Genomic DNA, 22,070 nt, shown 5'->3' on the forward strand with positions numbered 1-22,070 from the left:
AGTGGTGTTCCCCAGGCATCTGTGCTGGGTCCAGTCCTGTTCAACATATTCATCAGTGACCTGGATGATGGGATAGAGTGTAACCTCAGCAAGTTTGCTGATGATACCAAGCTGGGAGGAGTGGGTGATATGCTGGAAGGCTGTGCCACCATCCAATGAGACCTGGACAGGCTGGAGAGCTGGGCCGAGGGGAACCTGATGATATTCAACAAGAGCAAGTGCAAGGTCGTGCACCTGGGGAGGAACAACCCCATGCACCAGTACAGGCTGGGGCCTGAACTACTGGAAAGCAGCTCCGTTGAGAAGGACCTGGGAGTGCTAGTGGACATCAAGCTGACCATGAGCCAGCAATGTGCCCTTGTGGCCAAGAAGGCCAATGGTATCCTGGGGTGCATTAAAAGGATTGTGGCCAGCAGATTGAGAGGGGTTATCCTCCCCCTCTACTCTGCCCTAGTGAGACCACATTTGGAGTAGTGTGTCCAGTTTTGGTCCCCCAGTTTAAGAAGGATGTGGAACTGCTTGAGCAAGTCCAGTGGAGAGGTACAAAGATGATGAGGGGACTGGAACATCTCCCATATGAGGAAAGGCTGAGAGACTTGGGTTTGTTTAGCCTGGAGAAGGCTATGGGGGGGATTTCATCAATACCTATAAATATGTAAAGGGTGGGTGTCAGGACGATGGGACTAGGCTCTTTTCAATAGTGTCCAATGACAGGAAAAGGGCCAATGGACACAACTTGGAACACAGGATGTTCCATCTCAATATGAGAAAAAACTTCTTTCCTGTGAGGGTGACAGAGCAGTGGAACAGGCTGCCCAGGGTGGTTTTGGAGTCTCCTTCACTGGAGACATTCAAAACCCGCCTGGATGTGGTCCTGTGCCCCCTGCTTTAGGTGTGCCTGGACAAGATGATCTCCAGAGGTCCTTCCAACCCCTACCATTCGGTGATTCTGATTCTGTGTTCACTTAGTACAGGCAATTAATTCTCGTAGATTACCTGATTAAGTGAAATCTTTGAGTTGATTGCTTTGACTAGATTAGCTGTTTCATTGAGGAGGCTTGGCTTTAGCATAATGTGGATCCTTTTGGAACAGCATCTGTTCCTTAAAACTCAACGTAGCGCAGTGCTGCTGGGCCAGAGCAAGTTGCCTCAGTGGGAACTGTACTGTGAATGCTAACTTAAAGCAGTTAATACAGCATGAAGAGTATATCAACTGCAGATTACTTTAATGAAAGCAAGTACATTATCTCGCCTGCCATGTGCAACACCTTCCTTCACTTACTGCTGTGTTGGATATGTCAGTGTAAGGGGCAAACTGCATTCCTGAGACAGGGATGAGGGAAAAGAGCTGGGAGTGACAGTGTCTTTTCTGTACCAGATTGTACATTGAGATAGGTCTTGATGGCAGCGTACTTATGTTAGCTTCCTAGTGAGTCATAAGCTGCAGACCTTGATAATTTGTCTATTTCATTGGCTCCCAAATGTTGTGCAGGCATTGCTTTCCAGTACAACTGTTTTAAACAATCCACACATTACCTAATCATATTAAGCATTTAAAGCATATTCATTTAAAATGCTGTTACTATTTTCAGTTAGAAATGCTGTGATGGGATGAATACTGAGCCATCACCTGCAAAAGTTCTAAGTTACTTTCCATTCCTCAATTAATTATTTAAAGATATTTCTTTGGCTGTGTATTTCAGGTTCTTTTCCGAACAGTAGCCATGATGGTTCCTAACTATGCTCTGATAGCAGAAATTTTGCTCTATTCATATGGATTTTTGAACGCGAAGTCGCTGTCTGTGAAGATAGTCATGACCTACAGGCTTTGTTCAGAACAGCTTTCCTCTCAGTACCACTATGACTATGGTATGCGAGCAGTTAAAGCTGTGTTGGTGGCTGCTGGGAATCTAAAATTGAAATTTCCCACAGAAGATGAAGATATATTGGTAAGTTTCTGAGGGAATAATTCTTAAGGAGTTTTTTACAGATGCATGCAGTTCTGAAGGCAGTTCCACCACATCTTGTCACATCGCTGATCCATGTTTCTTGGTTTCCTTATTTGTGAAACAAAGATAATAAAATACATGCTGCACTTTCTAGTGCTATACTGATGATTGCACAGTTGTGCTTGACTGCTTATGAAAGGCACCATTTAATTCATCTTTATTACATGTTAGATTATTTTAATTGATGAACATTTTTTTCTGTGTCTTTAATAAGAACAGTAAAATGTGTATTTGTTTACTCTAGCTTCTTAGATCAATTAAGGATGTAAATGAGCCCAAGTTTTTGGCGCATGATATACCTCTGTTCATGGGTATAACTAGTGATTTATTTCCTGGAATCAAGCTTCCTGATGCAGACTACAAGGTAAGTACACTTGTAACTTTTCCTTGGTCATAATCATTGTGGGTTGTTTTGTGGTGTTTTGTTTTTAACTAAGTGTAACTAATACAGTAATTTGTGCATCATTGGCAAGGCAAGGAAAATCACCAAATGTTTGCAATGAAACTTAGTACCAAAGAAAATTCTTAGATCTCTTACAAGCGTAACCCACATCTGAGTTCCGTTACGTCCAGAAGGGTTGTGTAAGACATCCTACAGATCAGAAATTGATCTTCAGATATAGCAAATTTTAGGGTCTTGTGCTGATTTTTTTCCTAATTTTTGGACATAATTAAGTGAGATTAAGCTTTGTGTTGGTATTTTCTTTTGTTTATAGCAATAATTAAAGCATAGCTCTTTTGTAGGAGGATGGTTGGAAAGAAGGTGAGCATGTTGGAAAAGACTAAATGGACTAACTTCTAAAAATTTCCAGTAAAAATGTATTGTTTGAAAGCACACTGTTGGTTTCCTGATGGTGATAATGCCTTCTTCTCAAGATAAATTTTGTAATTAACTCCTGTTCTAGCATGTGAAGTACAGAATTGATCCCACTCCCCCACTCCTCCCAGGAATGTTTCCTATATTCTGCTTATAGTATATCAGTTATTAATTAATTTGAAATCATTATTGATGAGCATAAACTGTTTTACTGTAGTCACAGACAATAATTTAAATTGTAGCAATGATAAGATTATGATCTGTTTTGATTTTAGGATTTTCTTGAATGTGCCAGTGAGTGTTGCATTCGACATAATGTCCAACCTGTAAAAGCTTTTATAGAGAAAATGATACAGACATATGAAATGATGATTGTGAGACATGGGTAAGATTCTCATTACTGTATCACAGCAGTATTTGTTGTAATTTTGGCTTATATCATCACGGTTATTTATATTAAATATAAAAGGTTTTAAGGGTGGCAAAATATTTCTGTTTGCATTGGAACAGCTGGTCACCAATACTCCTTTTACGTGTACCAAAACTCTTGTAAATGTATGCCTGGGGAATTGTACTACTTTTGATATCAGAAGTAGTGTCACCTGTGTTACAATTTTAGATGTGGATATCAGTATGGTGAAGACAGGACTGTAGAAGTTTGTCTATATTAAAATATTAGTTATCAGATCTCTGCCATTTTATTCCTAGCTTTTATTACTGAATAGCAACTGTGTGGAGAAAATATATGCAATGTGACATTAATCATATGATTGTTAATATTCAGCTTATTAATTAATCTTTTCAGTGTGACATTGTTATAGTTTCATCTGTCTGCTGGGTGACTAAAGAAGTTATTTTGAAATGCGGGTGAAGATAGTTTGATTTTTGTGTGTGTGTGTAGTATATGTTCCTACTGTTTGTTGTTCTTCCACAACTTTGTTATAAACTCTATCTAGACTGAAAAGAAACTAGAAAGTAATCTTTGATTCAGCAAATAAATGAACTAGTGTGCAGGTAAATGTATGTTTTAGAGGGCAACTTGCATGCAGTGGCTATGCAATCAGGTTTGTGTGTGCTAATAAACTGGTTTTGCCTACATGATGTTTCCTATATACAAACCAGATTTACTTGCTCTGCTTTTTGAAAGTTAGGTGAAAATTAGCTTTAAGCATACGAATGATGCTGCTGGCCTTCACGTGGTCTGTAAAAGTCTAAATTGCAGGACAAAGTTATTAATAGTTTTTTGTTTTTTTTTTTCCATCTAACAGCTTTATGCTGGTAGGGGAATCTTTCTCTGGGAAGACGAAAGTTCTACATGTGTTGGCAGATACGCTGTCTCTTATGAAAGAGCGGGGTTATGGTGAAGAAGAAAAAGTAATTTTTAGAACTGTGAATCCAAAATCAATCACTATGGGCCAGCTTTTTGGGCAGTTTGATACGGTATCCCATGAGGTAATGTATTTTTTAAAAATACTGTATAGTAACTGCCCACCATTTATCTGTTTCTTCCTCTCGCCTGATGTGGCTTTCGTGGGGTTTGTAGATGAGTGTGCTTGTGTAAGCATGTTCTAACTTCAGGTTGATTCACGGTGTCATCTGCAGTTGTTTTCAGGGGCCGGAAAGGCAGTTTAAAAGGCTCCTGCTTCTGTTTTTTATGTCCCAATTCCAGACAGCATTTCTTCATCTGTTCCCTGGACTCCAGACAGTGTTTATAGGGCTGTGCTATAAAATAAGTTGCTGGTTTGGTTTTAAGAGAAAAGAAACAAACATACCGGTATGGGTTCAAGACTAGGAGCTAACAATCCTCTCTGTTTTTTCTGCTTTGTAGTATTTTTAGGAGTGAGTGAGTTTGTTTTTCTCCCTCCCTCCTTTTCCTGAATATGTCAGACCTCTGTTACTCTGGATTGTACACTGCAGAATTCATAATTTTATTATTTTAAAGACAGATGAGAATGCAACTGTAATTTTTATTTGAACTAATATTTTTATGGCTTGTTTTAAATTAGTGTATAAAAAATGCAGTACTAAGTGTGCATGCAGTTGTGCAGGTTTAAATATAAAAAAAAAAAAAAAGGCAATACCAGTCTGAGGGTCATTGTCATAATAGAGTTGCACCCATGCAAGAAAATCATACCAAACCTAACTGTATTCATTTCTCTGTCTATGCCTAACCAGTATAATCAAAGTAATGCAAAAACTATCTAGAAGAACTTAGGAACTCATGGGTCCCCAAATGTGAAACTTAAGTTTGGAGAAGAAACCACATGAAGAAATGAATGTGAAATAGTTAAACTTAGGGTGACTCTGGGGAGGAACAGATGCAAGACAGAGCAGAAGCAGTTCTAAGTTTCCGTAAATTGAACTGTCGGTCTTCTGTGTGTTACAATATTTGTTAAAGTGAAAAAACCACTGTTTTAAAATTTGCTGATGTTGTATGACCCTCAGTGAAACTGCAAAGTTATGTTCTGCTTTCTGCCCACCAGAGAAAAATAATTAAAACAGAGGAATAATGGAAAGGAAATTGAAGGTTTTTCTGTCATTTGCAGTTTAAATTGAGCTATGTGTACTATGTCTTATATTTCATTCCTACGTTCTCCTCCTCTAGTGGACAGATGGTATAATTGCTAATACTTTCAGAGAATTTGCATTATCAGAGACGCCTGAACGCAAATGGGTTATCTTTGATGGCCCAATTGATACCCTGTGGATAGAAAGCATGAACACAGTTCTGGATGACAACAAAAAGGTATCAGTCAGTAGAAATAAATGCCTAAATAAAATAGTGTGACATTTCAAAAATATTCTTCTACATATTAAAAAAAAAACCACAAATGCAAACAGCAGTGCCTGGCATTTGAAAGAAGCAAATGCAAGCTGGCTTTGGTAACAAGTTGTAAGCCTTTTTTGGTTGTGTTTTGTTGTTTGTTTTTTTTTTATTTAATTGGAATCATAGTCAGAGAATGAACTCATTGCTGCAAGACATTAAATGTATAGTATTTCCTTAATGACATAAGTTTGTAGCATAATTAATTTGAATTTAAATTTAAAAAAATACATTTAGTTATATTTAATGCAAATCGCACAGTTTTAAAACTTGCACAAACGTAGGCTCTTAGGCTTAAAGACAGTCTCAAGACACAAAGGGTTGTTTTTTTTGATTAAATGACTTCTGAAGTCAAAGTTCTAACCATACAGCACTTTGGAAAATGGACCTTTGGAATTTCAATGTGAATATAAAAATTAGAGAAGACATTTTAAGTTTAAGTTCTGGACGATAGTGTGTCAAAATACTCAAACTGGACTTTTATTTTAATAAGTAGGAATGGTGGGTCTCCAGCTGGAATGCTTCAGTGTTAGCAACAATAGAGGCAGATATCCTTAGTCCTTTTTGCTTGCTAACTTTTCTTTATCCTGTCATACGCAAGATTGATAGTTACTTGTAATGAGCCTACTGGTAGGAAAATGTGGAGTACTATGGTTTAAGTAAAGAATTCAGCTAAAGCTTGAAAAAAACAATTATTCCTCCAAGTGATTAAACGTTTTATGTGGTTGACCTTGCCTTTGATTATACCCGATTTTGCTCATTTTCGTATAGAACTCTCCTGTGATAAGAAGCATAACTTACAACTAATTTTTTTTTCCAATATTGCTTGTGATTTTTTTTAACTATTATAGCTTTGTTTGATGAGTGGGGAAATCATCCAAATGCCCCTTCAGATGAATCTTATTTTTGAAACAATGGATCTTTCCCAGGCATCAGTAAGTTTTGTATTTAATGAAAATATAAAACAAAGTTCAATATATTAAATGTATAATAAAATGAGTTTACAATTTTTCCTTAGCCTGCTACAGTCAGTCGTTGTGGCATGATTTATTTGGAACCTTCTCAGCTGGGCTGGAGGCCACTTGTTACCTGTTGGTTGACTAAACTGCCTGAACCCCTTAACTTCAAAGGACATCAAGATCTTCTGCAGGGACTTTTTGATTGGTTAATACCACCAGCTTTAAGACTCCGTCAGAAACAGTGCAAGGTATCTTTTGCCTTTTTGTCCTGCAGTAGCTGGGTGCCCATTTCCGTTCCCTTACCCTTGGCAGGGAGGGACTCTTCTCTCATGACAAGCACAATTAGAATGAATATGCAGCAGCCTCCTGTTGTTTTGAGAAGGGTAAGTCTTGGGTCCAGTTTGGAAAATTAGGAATTTAAGACAGACATAGTTGATCATAGTTTTCACCTTGTTTTTTTCAAAAGTAAAGTAAGTATTTAAAGTCTTCCTGAGATAATTTTGTGCATATATTTTCTTTAAAGATGTCATGTTGAATAGGGAAGTACTGTTTTTTAAGTGTTAAGGGAAACATACATGTAGTTCCTTGCAAACACTCTGACAGAGTGCTTTAGGCTTTTGCTTATGTATTGCTGTAGTTACTTCCGTGGAGGTTTTTGTTTTAAGATGTATGATTGCAGTGGTCACATGGTAGCCATGAACATGGTTAACAAGCTAAGTGTCTTCATGTTTCAAAGATAAAGGAGGGCAAATGATCTTTTGAATAGAAGTCAGGGTAGAACTTGCCTTTAAATATTTGTACAGAGTTAGCTAATTAGCTAATTATTTTATCATTTTAGTTCCAAAAGATAAACTAACTGAACATACAAAGTATAATACCCATCCTTTTGTATCTCATAGGAACTGGTACCTACAAGCAATACCAATGTTGTAGTAGCTCTTACACGGCTTTTTGAAATGTTGATTTGTCAAACTGTGCAAGAAGATCCCACCAACAGAAACATCCGTGCCTGGATTATGGTTTGTTTTAACGTGTACAAAAATGTGTATCTGTTTCTGCATATGTTGGTCTTGAAAAATAACTGGACTAATCAAAACAACTTTAATTTGGGATAAGAGACATGTGAAATGATTTCGCTGCCTCCTTGCTCCCTCCCCACAAACCTTGGAAATGCCCAGACAAGACAGAAGTCTTAGAAGTAACAAATATGATTAAATATTTTACTTTTTCCAATTAATGGGGATAAATAGCGTTTTTGTTAAATGCACTTTTTAGCTAGCCAAGTAATTAGTTAAAGCAAAGTGTCTTGTTTCCCTTGAAGGAAATACGTGTTCATGTAATGCTGATCGGCTTGTTTGAGCAACCTTTCCTCAGGAAGAGTGTTTTCTGAGTTATATTAGTTGGATGCTCTGTCTGACCTTATATGACTGTTCTTATGAAAAACTGAAGAAGACAGAATATAAAAGTATTTCTTTAAAATTGAATTAGAAAATTCCTAGACCCTGGTTTGCTATTAGAAAGTCCTGAGACCACATGACTGAACTCTTCCTCCACCTTTGTCGTGTGACATAATGCTTTAGTCAGTGGCCTTTGTATTTTTTTTGGTCATCTCTCTCCCCCCCACCCTTGAAAAGGTTTTTAGTTTGCTCTGTCTTTAATCAGATTTTTAAATCCCTTTAGACCAGTTCTATTCAAAGGTAACTTGTAACACCTATCTGCTTAACAGTATATTTCAGAATTAGTTTGTTAATCAGTAATCAGACTGTACAAGGTTTATAAAATATGTCAACTTTTTAGACGGTTGCTCATCTTTTTGCCCTTGCAGGGTTGCTTTGCTTTTGCCATAATCTGGTCCATTGGTGGAACTTGTGATGGTGACAGCAGGGTAATTTTTGATAATTTCTTGAGGGAAACTTTGGCTGGGAAATCTGGAATAAATCCTGTACCGACAAGTGTGGGAAAATGGGAGTGTCCCTTTGAAGAGAGAGGCTTGGTCTATGACTACATGTATGAGGTATGGTTAATTGCTTCTGCGTTGATTGAAGTAGATTCTTATAGTCTGAATGGAAGGAAATTACAGCTAGATGGGTATTTTAAGTTCACAAAGCTTATTGGATGTTGTAGTGTTGGTATTGGATTAAATCCCACATTGCATTTTTCTTAGAAAATCCTAAGATGTAGGCATCACGTGTATTTACAATGTTGCCACATTATAGTTACTCTGTAGCTAAACCTAAGCTGAACTCAAATCTCCTTTCATATAGACTGAAAGATGTGGACTGTCTAGGAGGAAAGCAGGATATTGAGGCCATAGGCAGTTTGCTTATATTACAATTTTGTTTATAGTATCCATTAGGAATGTTACATTATAACTATGCTTTTTAATTTTTGCATATGTTCTTCTGTTGGGTTTTTATATGGATTTGTTTGTTTTGGCTAAACAAAATATTTAGAAAAGAAAGGAGGCTAGGCTTAGGTATGTACTTTAACACTTTATTAGTGAGATAAAGCAAACTAAAGACAAACTTCTGAAACAGTTAATATTTATTAACTTATTAAAATTAATCATTTTCATTTTTCAAAAGTGAAGTAGTGGAGAAAACCTTCCATATGTAAAGTAACACCATTGTATTTTACCCTGTGTATTTCTTCCTAGCTGAAAGGCAGAGGATGTTGGGTTCATTGGAATGGATTTGTTAAAAATATTAATTACAGTGATAAAAATGTGAAGATTCAAGATATTATAGTCCCAACTATGGATACAGTCCGATATACCTATTTGATAGAGCTATTCATTACCCACGGAAAGTAAGTTACTTCAGTGCAAGTTTCTGAAATACTGGTCATAGGTAGAAATATCTCTTATTCCTTCCATTGATTTCATTGTTTTTATCAAGCACTCAAAGTTTATTTGGCCTGTTAAAAATAGACATTTACTACAAAAAAATGCAATTTGTTGCATTGAAGTCTATTTTGGGTTTGGTTTTTTTTTTTTGAAGTCTTATTGTAATCCAGTTTTAGAGTGCTTATTCTGATGATACTGTTATGACAGCCCAGAGGTTTTGTACCCTCTTTCTTCCTTGGTAATGAAATTTTTCTCTTTTTTTCTCTTTGGTTAGTCATATGTTGTGATTTAAGCTGGCAGACAGCTAAACACCACACAGCCGTGCGCTCACACCCCCACACACCCTGCAGCGGGATGGGGGAGAGAATCGGAAGAGAAGGAAAAGTAAAATTCGTGGGTTGCAATAAAGACAGTTCAATAGGGCAGAAAAGGAAGGGAAAATCATAATAATGATAAAAGAATATACAAAGCAAGTGATGCATGACACAATTGCTCACTACCCACCAACCAATGCCCAGCCAGTTCCGGAGCAGTGGTCCCCTCCCCCCGGCAAGCTCCCCCAGCCTATATACCGAGCATGACACTATATGGTATGGAATATCCCTTTGGCCACTTTGGGTCGGCTGTCCTGGCCATGCTTCCTCCCAGCTTCTTGTGCACGTGGCAGAGCAAGGGAAGCCGAAAAGTCCTTGACTAGTGTAAGTACCACTTGGCAACAACAAACAACGTCGGTGTGTTATCAACATTATTCTCATACTGGATCCAAAACACAGCACTTTACCAGCTACTAGGAAGAAAATTAACTCTATCCCAGATGAAACCAAATCAAAATCAATTATATTAGCTATGGTCAGGTCATATAAGAGAATGAAATATAAAACAGCCTCAGGTTAGATTTCAAGGCTGAAATGTTTATGAATTTTGAGTTACTGCAAGCCCGATAGGGAGAAATTTAACTCCCATGTGTGTTCATACATACTCCAAAGCCAGTAGAATGAGGGTATGAGAAATGTCTCTTTCTCTGTGTCCCCTTTTTCTTGTTAGTGGGAGCAAACTAAAATTGAGGGTTATATGAGTACGTTAAAACCCTTTAGTTTCTTCTAAGGCATGTAAAGTTTTTAGAGGTAGAACAAGCAGGGCAAGTTAGTAAAACCTTTGACTTCTAATTACAATTAGTTTATAGTTTATTAGAATTCTGCAGTCTGTGTGCTTTATTTCTTTTTTTATGAAGACCACTGCTTTTAGTGGGACCAACGGGTACTGGGAAATCTGTGTATGTCAAGGACAAGTTAATGAACCATTTGGAAAAGGAGCGCTACTTTCCCTTCTTCATTAATTTTTCAGCTCGAACCAGTGCCAATCAGACCCAGGTTAGTAGAATTGATAGTTATGTTTCAAAAAGATAACATGTATGAATATTTAATCTATGTTTTGAATATTCCTGTCTGCGTTGTAGAACATTATTATGGCCAGGCTGGACAAGAGGCGCAAAGGAGTCTTTGGTCCTCCAATGGGAAAAAAGTGTGTTATTTTTGTAGATGATATGAATATGCCTGCTTTGGAGAAGTATGGTGCACAGCCTCCTATAGAACTTTTAAGACAGTTCTTTGACCATGGATTTTGGTAATTATTTGAAATATAATTGAAACTTTCTTGTTTCTGCATTTTCTGTTATAATTATTTATTCATTTGAATTTTACTTCCAAAACATGCTTTGTACATGTTAAGATAGCTTTGGTTTATATAACAATATATTATTTAAAGTTGAACGAACTCTGTGTTGCTCTTTAAGTGACTTTTCAATTTAGGAAATTGATCATCAGATTCATTTTGGGTTTTTTTAGAAGGTTTTATTGCTGAACTTCAGCAGTATTTGTATATATAAATAAAATAATTCTTTTACGCCTGGATTTTTATATGCCTGCATTTTTAATTAGTTTTATTTTTCCACTGCAGTTCCTTGTTTCTTTTGTTTCTCTTCCTACTCAGAGTGAATTGGCACTTTATATTTATATAAAAATTTTTATTTTACTCATTGCATTGGTTTTTACTGTCATGCCAGGTCACTTTTTTTTTTTAACATTTCAAAATTATTTTTAAACCAATAATAAAATCAGAGAAAGGCATGAAGAAAAATAAGCTTAAGGTCTTCCCTGCTTTTGAGGTTTTTGGCTCTGCTTAGATTTGAACAGGTGGTCTCTTGAGGTCCCTTCCAGCCTGAATTATTCACTGATTCCAGGCACTTCTCAAATACTGCTACTTTTGTGATTCCAGGCTCAAATATTTTTTGCTCTTGAATACTGGTAATATATCTTGCCACTTTACAGTTTTAAATACCAGTCTCAGGCCAGCATGGTATGTTGAGATTAACTGGGACATAGTTGTAAAGCTAGTTGTTCTTGGGGGTTTTTGTTTGTTTTATTTTGTTGTTTTGTGTTTTTTTTTTTTACATATATAAAATACATATTAAAAATGTAGTATATAATATTATATTTTTAAGTACATATGCATGCAGAGAGTACTCTGTAATATAGATGCATCTAAGCTGTAACAAATATGTTATATCTGTAACTACCTAAATGTCACATTGCAATTTATTTTGAAGGTATGATTTAAAGGACACATCTAAAATTACACTTGTTGATGTGCAATTACTTGCTGCAATGGGGCCCCCAGGCGGTGGGAGGAATCCTGTTACGCCTCGATTTTTGCGACACTTCAACATTTGCACTATCAATTCTTTTAGCGATGAAACACTGGTCCGCATCTTCTCCACTGTAGTAGCTTTCTACCTACGGGCTAGTGGATTTTCTTCTGAGTTCTTCACAACTGGAAATCAAATTGTCACTGCCACCTTAGAGGTAAGAGGCAAATGCCTTAATGGAAGTTTCCTTTAATTTATCAGTAAAGTTCCGCTGGTTCTGTAATAATTTAATTGGTAGAGTAGAGATTTTAGATATTTTTTCCTTACTGTTTTTAATATACAGCCTAATCTGCTTTGACAAAATTGTCCTAGTTTTATTGTTGCAGTAACCGTCTTATTCTAAGAAAATTGTCTTTGAATTTGTGTTAGCATGAGCTCTGTGGTACCTGTCCACGTGATGTCAGGTAGATGAGACTGGAATCTCTTCAGGGTCAGACAGGCATGGGAATCTGTCACATGCAAAGAGAAAATGAAAATGTCAATTCCAACCCTCCCAAAACTCCTTCTTAAAGACTAAGAAGGAAGAAATCACCTTCTCCACTTTCCTCCTTCCTCTCCCAGTGTTCATGCTAATTATGGGCACATCACAGCAGAGTAAGGGAGCTAACATGAACATGCAGCTTTGTACAGTCTGACCCCAGTATGACAAAAGACCGCTGAAATGTTGTGAAACTGAAAGCAGTTAGGCCCTGTTGTATCAAATTTCTAAATATTTTGTGACGTTCCATGTTACAGATTTTAGCGAGTATCACATTTGCAATGTACCATGCACATAAAAAAAGGAATGGCAATTTGTGAGATTTTTGCAAAGGAGCATTAAGTTACAGGCGTATTATCAAAGTATAACTTTGCTGGCTTATGTAGCAGAGATCATTAGCAGTATGAAGCAATCTATTGCCTACCATAAGTATTCATCATGGAAATGCGTTAGGTAGCTAGTATTTGACCAATGAAAAATTTTGACAGAAAATCTGATCAGCTTCAAAGGCAAAATCAAATGGCTGAAGTTTCACAGGGGATGTGACTTCCTTTTACTGCAGAACTGAGGCCTTTCTTAGACTTTTCCACTAGTTCTGCTTGTATCCAAGGACATATTCAAGACCAAATCCATCTCATTCCAAGGATTTGCAGAGCTAGTATTTCAGAACTATTGTTAGATAATACATTCAATGTATGAATCACAAGGCTGACTGACTACTGCCACTAGAAATCTTTTTGTAGGCTCGATTAATCCTTCCAAAAGAAACAAAAAGGTGATGAGCAAGAAATTCACAAGTTTTGCTTCTTTAAACAGAAAATAATGGTAGCAGCTACTAGGGATTTGAATGTATTTGACTACATATTTAAAACATTCAGTTTTGTCAGGACATGTCTTAGACCAATTTCAGAGTGTTGTCTTCTAATACAGTCATGCAGGTATTTCTTATCAGACTGCATCAAATTTTATTTATACTGTTAGACTCTTACTCATTTGCCTGCTACAGAAGGTGTTCTAACATGAATTTTCATCCTGTTAAGTAATACCCTCCAACTCCCAAGATTAAAGTAGAACTGGGCTTTGGAATTGGCTTTGGACTTGGGACAACAGATGAAATGTGTACTCACTACCATGGATATAGTCAAGCCTGTAACACTTGATTTTACCATACACTTTTTAGCGGGTTGATGTTTGATAATTGTCCTCACCTATGAGTATACAGCAACAGATTAAGTTTTCTCTGCCAACATTCGCTTCAGCATGTTACTTATGTGCAATGTACTGAGAAATTACTCCATTTCTGTCATAACAGCATGAGCTAACAACAGCTGATGTGTTCCAGATTAGAGCAAAACACAGTCAAAAAGCACTTTTCTTTATCTGCCTACTCCTTCAGCATTTTTGACTCTTTTTTTGTTTTTGAGTAATTTGTAGATATGCAAACAAATAGATTTTAAAAACTGAAAATCTAGGAAGCTACCATTACGTATCATTCAGTCCTTCACTTGAAGGAGGATTTCATATAATTAAAGGAAGTCAAGAGATTTCAGTGGCATTCCTGGTCCTACAGCAGATTTCTTTACACTTACTACAATTACTTTCCCATTTACGATTACGTTAGTAGTACATGTGTGTTCCAGAACTGCATAAAGCGTATCTGATATATTCAGGCAACTTCAAGATCTTCAGACATTATTACAATTTATTAGGTGTGAAATGTTTTTCTTGGAGAAATAAATTTTTTGAAGACATTTAAGATTTATTATAATATAGTTGGTGTTACTGTTTTGTTGATTTTGTGCTTCTTGTTATTATCTTAAGGTGTATAAGAAAGCCATCAAAAATCTTTTGCCCACACCAGCCAAATCTCATTATACATTCAACCTGCGTGACTTTTCACGTGTTATCCATGGCTGCTTGCTCATTAAGAGAAAATCGGTTGAAAGCAAACACGTAATGATTCGACTGTTTGTACATGAGGTATTTCGTGTCTTCTATGACCGTCTAGTGGAAGACAATGATAAAGCCTGGTTGTTCAATTTAACAAAAGATATTGTGAAAGAACATTTCAAAGAAGCATTTGATTTGGTTTTTGCACACCTGAAGCAAGGGAACACACCTGTGAGTATCATGTTTAACCTGTTGCAAAACAATTGCTTTCATTTTAAATTTAGGACTAGAAAGTTTCTCAATCACAGCTGAAATTTTGGATCAAATATGCTTGAAAATTTGAGTTGAATTTGGCAAAATGGCTTCTTTGGGGAAAAAAAGGAGTAAAAATGTTTGGAAGGGTTTAACTGTTGTACATAAACAAATTTTCAAAAAAATATTTCATTTACAATGTGGGTAAACTTACTACTTTTATGGAAAAGAATATTGTGTATATGATAAGAAATAAATCTTTGTTTTACTATTCAATTAAATCTGAAAAAACGTTGCACTATTTTTTTACCCCAAAACCGCTAGGTTTTTCTATCTTATGAAATTCAATTTATCAAGTGTAGTGTTCTATTAAGCTCCTAGATGTCTGCACATAGAAATAAAGGATCCAATTAGTAGGTCTGCGGAGCAACTTTTCAGAAAAAATTCTGTCACATCTTTTTTTGGAGATGTAGCAGCACATACTGAATCTTTGGGCAATGGGAGATAAGATAATAGAAACAATCAGAGCAATTTATAAATGACTACGGCAAAAGCGGCTGGGATCTGCACATAGTACTGAGCCTGCAAGGGGAAATATATTTATAAATACTCTTAAATGGACTTCTGGAGACCTGATTTACAGGATAAAGAAATATTCCCTTTTTAAATTTAGCCCGTGGCTGAGTTACTGTGTGGTAAACAGTATTCTGTAATTTTAATGAAATTTTAGTGTTTAAAATATTGTATAATCATGTTATACTGTATGCCCTGTCTTCCTTCTTTTCTGTTTTTCTTTTTTTCTTCTCCTGTCATTTCAATGATGTATAAAAGAAATAACTTTGTGGTCTTAATTATCCGTTTTGTAATACGTTGAAAATTGCTAAACATATCTGTATAAATTTGGTGTAATCTGAAGGTCATGATTATGAGACTGTCAATATCTATTTGAGCCAACTCTGTTCCAAGAACAAATTAAGAATATCGTTTAATATGAGAAATAGAGAATTTTGTGGTGGGTGTTGTCTGTGAGTCAAAATATTTCATTGTGCTTGTTTTCATGTCTTGAGTATTTGCCTAAATTCTCCTTTGTTTTCTAAAATTCCAGTGAGGAGTATGTTCGTTAAATATTAAACTTGACTTCATAATATGTTGAACATTTACCATAGGTAATGGAAGAAAACATGAGAAGTTTGCTTTTTGGTGACTATATGATTCCAGAACTTGAGGGAGATGAAAGACTTTATGTTGAAATTCCAAGCATTCAGATTTTCGGTGATGTTGTGGAGCAGTGTCTGGATGAATATAACCGAACCCACAAAACAAGAATGAACCTTGTAGTTTTCAGGTGCATACAATCTGTATTAAGAGCTTTAATCAGTAGTTAAGTCTGTATATCCAATTTTGTGGGCTGTGTTTTTTGCACATCTTCTCACCTGTATTCATCCACAAAAGTGTGTGTGGTGTCACACCTTTTTGGATGGAAGTAAACTGATTTTTCTCTTAGGTTCCTGCTTTTTCTGCCCAAAAGTAAATAATGAGAAGTTTTTCTCCTCAGTGACTCTGAATGTATTCTTTGGTTGTTAAAGAAACATTGTGCACCAAATCAGGTGGGTGCTCTACTTCTGCTAGGCCTCTGTTACCAGTGAAAATGGATTTTAGTTTTGCCTGCAGTCACTGGACTTTGATTCCACCAAGGACAAGGATTCAAAGGTTGTGGGTTGCAGAGTGAGATATAGCACATTCATAGCCATCTGTCTGCTCTGTTGTTATACAGCACAGCCACGACCCACTCTGGGTCATGTACCCAGCCTCATGCTGCATCTAACCTTGTGGAATTTTAGACTCTGCAGGCTGCTATTGTTACCTTGACTTGTGATCAGGCAGACCTACAACTGAGACAGATTAGGAGTTCACAACCCCTTCTTCCTCCCTGTTGCTAGAGATTACTGCCCTTTCATGTGTGCCAGTGTAACCTGACACATAGCTGCTTCGTGAAGGTGATTTGGGTTAGTTTAAACACTTCTAATAGCGGTTTATTTCAACCTAGGTCATTTTGACAAGCTGGATTTGTGAGTACCTGTATATACAGCTGTGCTGGGAGTTTGGAGATCTGGCAGCCTCTGATCAGAGGCCGCTTCCTAAGTGTAGAAGCAATATCCCAGTTACCTCACTGAACAGCAGCCAGAAGAGCATGTCTGACTGTACCCTTGGAGTCCAATCTCATGGATGACATCTGGATTTGACTCCCTTACTTTTCTAACCAATCAAAATAAACAAGAATTTATCTTCTTTGAAATGCTTTAACCTTTTTTTGAGACCATTTTTAACGGCTTCTCAGCTTACATTAACTACCCCATGCCCTGTGCTTAAACAGGCCATCTCCTGTAGACCTTGCTGCATATTCCAAGATAAACTATGCTTGTGTTTCCACAATAGATAGGACTCTCAGTAATGTGCAGATACTCTTTCTGAAGGTGTTGTTTCAATACCGATTTCACATGTAAGTTATAAAACACTGTCAGAGGCAGCGTGAAGGATAGTTTGTTGATATGACCCATTTTTTTCCCAGTTTTTCCTTTAAAAAGTATTTAAACTGTTATATTTCAAGAAAGGTAAAACCAGTAATGCTGTTATGATTAATAAGTAGAGAATTTCTGTTGGTTTTCTTTTTCTTTGACACCTTTATCCATATAGTGCTCCTGTTCTCACCACTGCCCGTTCCTTTCAGCAATTTGTAGTCATTTGTAATGTAGCTAAATACTGGTAGTTGTATGAAAGAAGAGCTGTGAGTTTTGTTTTATTTCATGGTGCATACCCACTCCCTTTCTTCCTCTTCCCCCTACCACCCCACGCCACCTTCAGAAATTTGTTTTGGAGATGCTACTTCTATACTTGTTTCACAGATTTATAGGTGCATAAATGTATATGTATTTTTGCCATTCTGGTAATCAGCACATTTCAAACACAGGTATGTGTTGGAACATTTGTCTCGTGTAAGCCGTATTCTGAAGCAGCCAGGTGGTAATGCTTTGCTGGTTGGAATGGGAGGAAGTGGACGTCAGTCTTTGACTCGTCTAGCAGCATTTATGGGAAAAATGTGTGTTTTTCAACCAGAGATTTCTAAGACCTATGGTACAAGTGAGTGGAGAGAAGATCTGAAAGTGAGTATTAATAACTGTCTGCATTTTGACTTAATTTTGAGGAAGGATATTTTGGAATGTACAGTATTTTAACTGTCTTGCCTTTTTAGAGTCTTCTGAAGAATGCAGGTGTAAAAGGCTTGAAAACTGTATTTATAATCACAGATGCACAAATTAAAGAAGAAAGCTTTTTAGAAGATGTTGACAGTGTCCTCAACACTGGGGAGGTACCCAATCTTTTTGCAGCAGATGAAAAACAAGAAATTATAGAGGTATCTGTAAAAATTCTCTTTAACATCACCTCCCTTTTAAGCTATTTTATCAGTTCAGTGTGAAGTGTGGATATATGCACTTAATTCCATTACTACTTCTGAGATCTTAGATAACTCAGACAGTTACTAGTAAACTTATGGAGCAGCTTATGCCTACTACTAGCTTTAATTCTGACCTGGCATTCTGTCCACAAACTTATTAAGTTGTGCCCATAGGGATCATTGACTGTTCACAAATGCCCCATGGCCATAATTATTTTTTCCAGGGTATGGTGCAGAAGAAGAACGTATGTCATAATGTTTTCATTGATCAGTTAAGGACAGAGACCTTTTTTGGGAAAACAGTAACTAAACACTAACTAAACTAGCACTAAAATCAGGCTTGGATTTTCAATATAGCAGTTACCAGGGAGAGGCATCAATCTTCATATACATCAAGTTGGAAACTTAATATTAGCTAACAATATTTGGAATTGTATGCTGTGCTGTCCTCATATGTCTCTCTGGTACGTTTACTAATAAATTACTTAGGTATGCTTCTAGTTGACATTCAGAGTGGTTCTTAGTACATGCACAACTGTTCTTTACTGAAATGGCTTTATCACTTGATAAATGTTACTGCTTTGGTTTTTCTTGTGCTTAAGTTATGGAGCATGTTGATACCAGCATTCCATGTATTTTGCAAAGAAGTTAGATTATAGTTCTAATAATCTTTCTCTATTACTGTTTCATTCTGGCCAGGTATATAATAACAATATTAAGATAATGTGGCTCTTCTACAATTTTAGAGTTTGTACAAAAATACTCGGTGTATGCTAGAACTTGGTAGCTATCCATAATATGCCAACTGGAGCGAAGTTGGTTTTTACTCATTTACATCTGCTCCATCAAAATATTTCCACTTTTACTCTGTTGCATCTAAACAGATTTTTGTAATTTATTTTAATTGCGGGATTGTCATGCATATATGCACAATATATATGTGTGCATATACATGCTTTTGTGGAAGAATAATTTGAGTTTCAAGGGTTTATAGTGTTTCATGGGTTGTTAATTGAGGATAATACTTTTATGAAGTATTCTTTTAGTTTCAAATCTCGAGGTTTTTTCTTGTTTTGAGAGATTACTGGTTTTGGTAAATGAATGAGTGGAGTATGTTTTGATGTTTGAAACCTTAAATCTTCCTCTCCAATTGAGTAAATACAGCATATTTTAGTATAATATTAAAGCTTTAAAAGTTCTTAGTAAGTTAATGTCTTGAAATGTTGTTTAGGGGACTTACATGGCACTGAAATGTAGGTGATGAGAAAAACATTTGCTTTTGTGATAATGGATTTTTGTAATAAAAGTAGTAAATTGCCTCATCTGTTTGTGGCTCCTAAAACTCTAAGAGACTGAAGACTGATTTTAATCAAGCCCGATAGTTGTGTTTATCATTAGAAGGCTTTGGTTCTTTATTTCTTGAGGGGCTAATTACAAATTCTGATTATTCAGAATGTGTCTTAACTCTCTCATCGTGATGTGTCTTATCTGTCTGGAGCTCATCTTGGGATGGATTTTTAGTTTTTATTCTGACGTATTCTCAGTTGCTCAAAGCATCAGATGATTATTTCTTGAATGTGTTGCCAGGGTCACAAATAAATATTGTAATCCTATTCTCAAATAATATTTACTACTTGTTCTGTTTTTCTAGTTTATTCTACCTGTTTCATTTATCAATAAAAAATTTAATTTCACGGTGATACTATCATTAAGAGGATTGCTGTAGGACTTCAGAAGTGCTTAATGAGAAATTATATATCAGTTTTTACCCTATGTATTATTCCTAAGGGTGTTCGTGCAACAGTTCAGGCTGGCAATAAACATGAAGAACTCAGTCCCTTGGCCTTGTTTGCATTTTTTGTGAACTGCTGCAAAGAAAATCTCCATATTGTGGTAGCATTCAGCCCAATTGGAGATGCTTTCCGCAATCGTCTGAGACAGTTTCCGTCACTCATCAACTGCTGTACTATTGATTGGTTCCAGGTATGTGGAAAAATTTATATTGTTTCCTCAACAAGCTACTTCAGTTTCCTAACAATCTATATTTTTAAGTCTCATTAGATTTTTCTCTTGTCTTCTGTGTAGGCGTACTGCATGTTTTTCAAAATTTTGAAACAGCAAAGGCATTTTCTGTAGTAGTTTGGGAGCTCTTTGGCGTGCAATCTCAGTATTTCTACAAGTAAACCTAAAATTTGTTGCTACAAATTTTATATTTCTGAAGTAGTGAATAGTCTCATTTTGGTGATGGTAATTTGTCATTTTATTATGTAACATGTATGTTTTAAAGGACTAGAGAAACCAATTGAATGTCGTTGTAAAATGAACTTAAGTTCTGCTGCCTGTTAAGCAGGTCTTGCATCATGGGAATAACTAGCGCATATAAATCTTGTTGTTTACCAGTAAATCTTTATAACAGAATAAAACTTGGAAGATTGCTGTACTTGACAATCCTTAATGTAAGCGCTGTTACTCTCAGTATAGTGCAATTAGATCTATAGCTTGGCCTGTTGCTGATCTCAATTAATTTTTCTGCCAAAGGATGACATAGACACAGAAATGTTTGGAAAGAATGGCAATATATAGCTTTTAACTAGAAGGTCAGCCAGGAGTTGCCAGAAGAGATTGCACAGGTAGTGACCTTGCTGCCTGATCTAACCCTTATATCAATTTGTTGTTCTTGAGACGTAGTTAGGACTAGTGTGTCTCATTCTGCTGTTTTGAATGGTAGAAGTTGTTTTTTAAAGTGTGAAGACTGCTAGCAGCTGAATTTTACAAAAGCTTCTCTCCTCACTTCTCCCTCAGCCGTGGCCTGAAGATGCCCTTGAACGTGTGGCTAATAAGTTCCTAGAAACACTTCAGCTCACAGACAGTGAGCGTCGGGAAGTTGTGCCCGTCTGTAAATATTTTCATACTTCAGTTTTGTCACTTTCTGTAAGGTCAGTCTGTTTCTTTTGAAAACAACTCAGTAATTTATAGAAATATTAAGAGGGAAAATATGCTGTTGAAAGTAGTAAATTGAGCAACAGAGAGCTCAGAAGTTGAATTTTTGGAAGAAACAACAAAACAGTAAGTGATTGAGTTTCATTACTACTCATTTCTGTCTTAAAAGTTAATGTATACTATCTGTCTGCATAAAAATATGCAAAATTGTCAAAACTGTTTACTCTTATTTTTCAGTTACATAACTTCCGCTAACAATAGTTAGACTAAAAAAGAAAACAAAACTTAAAGGTACTCTTTTGTTTAATAGGTTCTTGCAAAGCCTGGGACGCCGTAATTACGTTACTCCTACTTCTTATCTTGAGCTTATTGCTGCATTTCGGAAACTTCTTACTCAGAAACGAGACGCTGTAAGGAAAGCCAAGAAGAAATACGTGAATGGACTAGATAAACTAGCTTTTGCTGAATCACAAGTGAGTCAGAACAAAATGGAACTGAAAATACAACATGTTTGGCAAAAGCAGGTCTTTTCCTGGAAAAGACCTTTTCAGTCACAAGCATTATTTCAGATTTAGTTTAGCTCGGTCTTCAACAGTAAAACTATAAAAAAGTTATTTTGCCTTTTCTTTCCTACATTCATAGCAGTTGTGCTAGAGGCCACAGGCCTCTAAGCATGTATTGCGAAGCAGCATATGAACAGAGCTTCCCTTTCCTAAGTGGTTAACAGGTGACTATAAGCGAACGTAGTTCTTAAAATTAGAGATTGTATGTATGAGATAAAAATAAGTCTCTGAAGTGTTTTGGTTTGAAACTGGATGTTATTTCCTTCTATCAATAAATTAGTCATTAGGTAAAATCTAGCTCTTAGAAATTGTTGGAAATTATTCTTGGCACTTCT

General features: G+C 36.3%; 1 protein-coding gene across 12 annotated transcripts in view; it reads left to right on the plus strand.

Annotated features, from left to right (window-relative positions):
• The window catches only part of DNAH12 (dynein axonemal heavy chain 12), a 77,553-nt gene that overhangs the window by 28,641 nt on the left and 26,842 nt on the right, over nt 1-22,070 (plus strand). For 11 of the 12 annotated variants that reach the window (XR_012661043.1, XR_012661044.1, XR_012661047.1 and 8 more), the window contains 20 exons: nt 1,704-1,949; nt 2,254-2,373; nt 3,102-3,211; nt 4,095-4,278; nt 5,432-5,572; nt 6,502-6,585; nt 6,669-6,857; nt 7,509-7,628; nt 8,435-8,623; nt 9,266-9,417; nt 10,686-10,824; nt 10,911-11,077; nt 12,060-12,315; nt 14,458-14,757; nt 15,945-16,123; nt 17,747-17,939; nt 18,029-18,190; nt 20,021-20,215; nt 21,035-21,168; nt 21,483-21,645. Coding sequence is in view for 5 of the 12 variants with exons in the window: in XM_075096135.1 (XP_074952236.1) it covers nt 1,704-1,949; nt 2,254-2,373; nt 3,102-3,211; nt 4,095-4,278; nt 5,432-5,572; nt 6,502-6,585; nt 6,669-6,857; nt 7,509-7,628; nt 8,435-8,623; nt 9,266-9,417; nt 10,686-10,824; nt 10,911-11,077; nt 12,060-12,315; nt 14,458-14,757; nt 15,945-16,123; nt 17,747-17,939; nt 18,029-18,190; nt 20,021-20,215; nt 21,035-21,168; nt 21,483-21,645 (3,423 nt within the window). In the remaining 7 variants the exon portion in view is untranslated. The remainder of the gene's footprint in view (nt 1-1,703; nt 1,950-2,253; nt 2,374-3,101; nt 3,212-4,094; nt 4,279-5,431; nt 5,573-6,501; nt 6,586-6,668; nt 6,858-7,508; nt 7,629-8,434; nt 8,624-9,265; nt 9,418-10,685; nt 10,825-10,910; nt 11,078-12,059; nt 12,316-14,457; nt 14,758-15,944; nt 16,124-17,746; nt 17,940-18,028; nt 18,191-20,020; nt 20,216-21,034; nt 21,169-21,482; nt 21,646-22,070) is intronic. The other variant, XM_075096137.1, reaches the window with a different exon arrangement.

Source organism: Phalacrocorax aristotelis, chromosome 6, assembly GCF_949628215.1.
Source record: "Phalacrocorax aristotelis chromosome 6, bGulAri2.1, whole genome shotgun sequence".
NCBI lineage: Eukaryota > Metazoa > Chordata > Aves > Suliformes > Phalacrocoracidae > Phalacrocorax > Phalacrocorax aristotelis.